The sequence below is a fragment of the Ursus arctos genome, unplaced genomic scaffold (assembly GCF_023065955.2).
Source record: "Ursus arctos isolate Adak ecotype North America unplaced genomic scaffold, UrsArc2.0 scaffold_18, whole genome shotgun sequence".
Classification (NCBI taxonomy): domain Eukaryota; kingdom Metazoa; phylum Chordata; class Mammalia; order Carnivora; family Ursidae; genus Ursus; species Ursus arctos.
The window spans coordinates 53,711,767-53,717,766 of record NW_026622852.1 but is presented as its reverse complement, the minus strand read 5'-3'; the positions used below and the strand labels follow the sequence as shown (position 1 = coordinate 53,717,766).

Sequence of the window (6,000 nt, the reverse complement as noted above, 5' to 3'; positions counted from 1 at the left end):
TCCCAGGCACCAAGTACTTGTTTACTGGCTTTCCTGCAGCATTTTTTTCCTTGATCATTTTTAGAAAAGGGAAGGGGTAGGTAAAGGAAAACATCCAGTGGAGCCTTAAATATTGATTATAAAACCTTCTTGTAAAACAACACACATATTTCCAAAATAAATGCATTCCATAGATACAAACCTGGCAAAGAGAAACAAAAATCAGTGAGATTGGGATTACACTTTGAAGAGACCCTGCAGTGTCTATTGTGAAGTGCTTGGGGGCAAGTGGCCTCAAGGACACTTGGACACGAGGTTTCTACCGGGCGTGGGAGGGGGGCATTGGGGCAAACACCGTACCCATGACAGAAAACAGCAAGTGGACATGCTCACAGCCCAGGAGGCGTGGTGAGGACCTCGAGCTAATAGCTCCTGCTGGTTCAGGGAAGAGAAAACCCGAGAGAGAGATTCCTCAAAAGAGGAGGGCTGAGAGGGAACTGGCAGAAAAAGTCCAGATCATTTTCTCAGGAAAGGAAGGAGCAAGGTCATGGTGAGTTAAAATCTGATACCCTAAGATTAGTAGATTTAAGGCATGTCAAGGTAATAAAAATTTCCATCAGGTGACTCCGTCAGAGGGGAGAAAACTAAGTCGTTCCCGCTGCTTTAGGGACTTTTCTGGAGCCAGTAGCCCAGACAAGATCCTGAACACACTTCCATCAGTGGAAGCGAGAGGAAAGCAACAGGCTTTCCAGCTGTGGCTTGGCCCCTCCTCAGTTCCCATGGCATCAATCCGGGCTCCTGGCCCAAGACCAGCAGCCTTAGGCAGGAGGCGATCGGGAGCGGATGGGAGAGCTGGTCAGGTAGGTCGTGTAGGGACTGTCCCCGAACACGTTGGCATAGGACGACTTGAGGAACTGGACGTAGTTTTGCATGCTGCGATTGGTGCTCTCCGACTGCTCCAGGCGATCCTTGAGGTCCTGGAGCCGGCTCTGGTAGCGACGGTCAGCCTAAGAGGAAGAATGAGAGTACGGGCCAAGTGTGTGAAATGTCCAGAAGATCCCTTGATCAGTGGCTGCCAGGGGCTGAGCGCGGGGGAATGGGAGTGACTGCTGATGGCTATGGGGTTTCTTTCTGAAAATATTCTAAACTTAGCTTGTGGCGATAATGGCACAACTCTGTGAATATACTAAAAACCATTGAATTGCACAGTTTAAATGAGTGAGTTTTATGTAAATGATATCTTAACAAAGCGGTTAAGAAAAAAAGGGATCTGCCTGGAATATCCTTAAGGGATGGGAAAGAGATCGGGCAAGAAGAAAACTGTGTCATAGTCATAAAAACATCTTGCCCTGCAGGCCCAGGAAGCTAAAATCTCAATCCACTCCCTTCTCTTCTCCCTCCTACCCTCCAGCCCGACTCACATCGTCCCGGCTCCGCCGCAGCTGGCTGAGTTCAGTTTTGGTCCTGCTCAGCTGGGTCTCAAGGTCCAGGATTTTATTCTGGGCAGCTCGCTCCTTGGAGACTGCATGTTCCTTGGTTTGTTCCACCTGCCCAGAAGGCACGGAGGTGGGGCTGGCTTAGTTGACCTAGGCAACACCAGGCAGAGAAGCCGGGGCCACTCCCAGTCTGGTCTCACAGGCAGCCCTTGCCCATCGCTGTGGACGGCTCCCTGGAGCCTCGGGGCAGGAGCTAACTACGGGGACTTCTGCATCCCACTTCACCTGCCCTTTCAGTCATCACCTGAGCCGTAGTAAACCCAGCTGAGTCCCACACACGCTGCAGTTGAATAAAGAGCCAAATCCTTTCCAGTAATTGCTCATTTGATCCCTACGAATTCATGAGGCAGGTGCCACTACAGTGTGCCCATGTTTTATGGGGAATTAGGCTCAGAGAAGTCAGGTGGTCTGCCCAAGGTCATAGAGCTAGTTAGTAATGGAATCAAGACTGACCTGCCTCCTAGCATCTTCAATGGCGCTCTCCAACTGCCTGGCCAGGGTCCCACACTCTCGTGTTTTCTCCTCTAGCCGTAGCTGGGACTGGTGGATTGCCTCCTCCCTCTTGGCAATCACCTGTAGGAACTCGATATTCTGGGCGCTGGTCGCCTCCAGTTTCCTAGGTGAAAGCACTTAATCAGATCCTGCTCGTACCCCTACCTGTCCTGTTCCACCCCACCAGGGGGCTGCCAGTCACCCCTGGACCGGGGCTCTCATCACGCCAAGAGTCTCCAAGGAACCACAGGAATAAACCAAAGAAACCTGCTGATCAGCAAGACGGCAGGGAGCTGAGCAGCGGGGACAGCCAGTTAGACGGCTGTGTGAAGAGTGGGCGGGCAAGCCGACTGAGCGCACCTGTTAGCACACAGAACACAGCACCTTGTGTTGAACTTAAAATTTAGAAGTTATACAATGTTTCACAAATGCAATTAATTTGTTTCTTATGCATGGGGGAGAATGGTTAGGAGAGAAGGAAGTTTCTAGAATAAGATTAAAATGTATTGCTCTATAATTAAAATTTTAACCTTAAAAAATTTATAGAGGACAAATAAAATTGCCACTTGTAAAACAAAACAAAAAAAACAACAGAAAAAACATGGTCACCATTATCCCCACTCTACAGATGAACAAACTGAGGCAGTGAGAGCTAAAATCATTGGCCCGAGGTTAGCACAGCTGGCAGGTCTGTCACCAAAACCCATGCCCTCGGCCTCTCTTCAAGGCTGCCCCCTCAGCAAAGGGACTTCAGCTGGACTGCTCTACCTCGGATGTGACCCGCCATGGGGCTGCAGTGACCATTCCGATATGCACACACAGTCCCCACTGCACTTCCAGAATACCTTCCAGTTGAAAGCTCTGTAAGTCCTGCTGAGTCCAGCTGCATACTGGAGGCCAGCAGAGCAGAGCAGAGGCGGGGCCCAGGAGACCCACTGGCCCAAGTCCCCTCATGCAGGCGGCATGAGCCACCTGGGCAGTCACAGCATCCCGGGGTGCCAGGCCTTTCCGCTCTGAAACTAAGGCTCCAGCCCTCATTTTACAGATGCTAAAAGCTCCGGAGGAGGACAGTCAAGGGCCTACGTCACAGCTTTGCCAGATATCGGCTGTGTCACCTTGGGCAAGTCACTTCACCTCTCTCCATGCTCAGTTTCCTCACATTTACAATTGGGATAATAGTAGGGGTGCCTGGATGACTCAGTTGGTAGAGCATGCGACTCTCGATCTCAGGGTCGTGAGTTCAAGCCCCATGTTGGGCATGGAGTATACTTAAAAAAAGCGGGGAGGGGGAGGATAATACACACTAATACGGTGCATTTTTCTTTGCCAGACAATGTGTTAAGGCCTTTGAGGAAGGCCTCATGGAAGATTTACAATAACCTCATGAGCTAGGTTGTTATCACTACCTTGATCCCTTTCTCAAGATGAGTAAACAGAGGTTCAAAAGGGTTCAAGGATTGGTTCAAGGATTTGTTCAAGATCACAATACAGGTTAAGTGGCCAAGTGAGACCCAAGGCCGAGGCTTCTGACTCCAAAAGCTGTACTCTTCCCCTACCGCCTCCAATAGTCCATAGGTAACAGAAGAATTGGATCAGAAAGGTCTTGGGGAAGGAGAGTCAGAAACAATAAGCAAGTTGGGGGGGATGCCCCCCAACAGCCGCATACAGGTCCTGCTGGTTTGCTGGATGAGTGGGCCTTTCTGGAAGCTGGAGCCTGTGGGTGGTCTGAACTTGACCACACTGTTCTGGAGCATTCCCGGTCAAGAGACCGCCTTCCTCTCTCCCACGGTGCTTACCACTGCAATGGAAGCAGCTTTTCCTCTGAGGTCTGCCCTGTACCTTCCAGGCCCTTGAGTCCCTCAAACACTTCTGCACACTAAGCCCAAAGCAGCTAAGTGGCTGAAAGTCTCAGGTCCTAGGAAGAGGACAGAGATGGGACCAAGTGCCTCTAACCTCTCCAGTTCATCCACCTTCAGACTCAGCTGTTTATTTTCCTTCTGGGAAGCCTGATGTTTCTCTCTTGCCATCTCCAGCTTGTCCCCCTGATGTTCGATCTAAAATGACAGGAACACAGACCCGTTTATGAAGGAACTTCCCGGTGCGGCCCTCCCTTCTCCCTAGGACCTGTCATCCACACCCAGGAGAGGGGCACGCTGCCCTCAGCAAGCATCCAAGTCTCAACGCACAACCTGGAGGAGAGAGGAGAGGAGGGACAGGTTAGGCCCAACTCCTGTGATGGCTTTCCCCACGCGGAGAAGCCAGGTTTGATCCCGATGAACCACGGTGACGCTTTCTTGATCAGGAGAAGCCACTCAATGGGATCCGGGGCAGACGTGAGAAGGCGGAAGCAGATGGCGGGTTTAACTGGCCCACACGATGTGCCACGGAGCCTTACCAATTACATTGTTGGCACCGCTGATTTCATTCTCCCTTTGAATGGGCACAAGTGCTGGCAAGGCAACAGGAAACCTAGCGAGTCTTTTAGGCTGGCGAGTTTGAGAGGTTATCCAGAGGGCTGCCGTATGCAGAAGCCTCAGATATCAGGCTCGAAAGGCCCTCAGAATGCTCGGGTTCAAGAGAGAGGGCAGGCAACTTAAGAGGACTGAGAACACGGGCTTGGGAAGCAGATGGAGCTGGCTGGGTTCTCAACCCTGTTCACTAAGTATCAGCTCTGTGACTTCGGGAGATTATGCCCCTATGCTGCTTTCTGGAAAATGGCTGGAAATAGCATCTACATCTTAACATTTCTGGGAGAATTACGTGAGACAATACTGGAGTGCAAAGTCCGTGCTCAAGAAACCACAGCTACTTTTATTATTACCAGGTAGCTGATCAAGAGAGGGGAAGGGCCCTGCCCAAGGTCCCACTGCAAACGAGAGGCACATAGCTTCTTAGACCATAGGCAGGATTCCAGTAACCCAGAGGCAGACTGCTTCTGGGAGGAAGGAAGCCCTCTTTCAGGTCAGAACCTGAAGCAATGTATCGGGAAAGAGTAAGAAAGGCAGCTAAAGCAATAGAAAGTTGGGAAAGAGCACGGGGGTGGGGGGGGGCGCCTGGGTGTCTCCCCTGGGGGCGTGGCCGCGCACAGCAGAGCGGAGGTAGGCGGAGACTTGGAGCACCTGGGGGCGGGGCAACACGGGAGAGTGACTGACGGCTCCTATAACTACAATCACTTTGTGCAAACACAAGGCATTTGGCACACCAGACTTTTATTTCACAGCACTGATGATAGCTCACTCCTTTCAGAAAGCGGCAGCCAAGAAAAAGGAAGTGGTCCTCCCTTGGGGGGGGCGTGCAGCTCATCTTGGTAAGCGGGACCCTGCTCGCGCCAGTTCGTGGGACCCTTTCTGCCAGTCCCTTACCCGGCTGCGCAGGTCTGATATGATGGCTGTGAGGTCGATGTTCTTCCTCTCATAGCCCTGCAGCTGGTCTTGGCACTCTGCCAGCTTAGCCTCCGTGATCTTGAGGATGTCAGGCAGCTGCTGCAGGTCGGCCAGCTGGGACTGGAACTGCCTACGGGCCTAGAGTGGGACAGAAAAGCCCACCATTGGGAAGGGCCCTGCTGCCGGTGGGGCCAGGTGTGAAGGCAGGGTCGCCCTGGGTCCCTGGAAGAGGGTCCTGTGAGAACCACAGGCAGGAATGTGGCCTGCCCGCCCCACAGGTCACTGAGGGTATCCAGCTGTTCTCTGAAGGACACACTTGACCCCAAATGGTCCTCGAGCCTGCCACTCCTTTAGTCATGAATAACAACAACAATCACCTAGCAAACACCAGGACCCAGGCCCTGTGCTAAGGGCTCTCTCAATTAATTCATACAATGACCTGTACAGTAGGTGCTGTTGTCCCAGTAAAAAGGCTCTAAGGATCAAAGGGGCAAAGTCATCTCCCTAAGGTTGCTCAGCTAGAAACTGACAGAGCCAGGATTAAGGTCCAGTCTAACTCCAAAGGCCCGAGGAAGGAGATCCTAATGCTACATGTCGGAGGAGGAGGTCAGAACTCTCTGACCTAGTCCATCCCTGTATTAACAAGGAGG

General features: G+C 51.9%; 1 protein-coding gene across 5 annotated transcripts in view; it reads right to left on the bottom strand.

Annotated features, from left to right (window-relative positions):
* The window catches only part of ODF2 (outer dense fiber of sperm tails 2), a 30,840-nt gene continuing 24,840 nt past the window's right edge, over positions 1–6,000 (bottom strand). For 4 of the 5 annotated variants that reach the window (XM_026514087.4, XM_057313789.1, XM_044389645.3 and 1 more), the window contains 5 exons: positions 5,330–5,488; positions 3,921–4,021; positions 1,929–2,091; positions 1,401–1,526; positions 1–986 (listed from right to left, as the gene is read on the bottom strand). In XM_026514087.4, coding sequence (XP_026369872.1) covers positions 798–986; positions 1,401–1,526; positions 1,929–2,091; positions 3,921–4,021; positions 5,330–5,488 — 738 coding nt within the window. In that variant the 3' untranslated portion in view covers positions 1–797. The remainder of the gene's footprint in view (positions 987–1,400; positions 1,527–1,928; positions 2,092–3,920; positions 4,022–5,329; positions 5,489–6,000) is intronic. The other variant, XM_026514089.4, reaches the window with a different exon arrangement.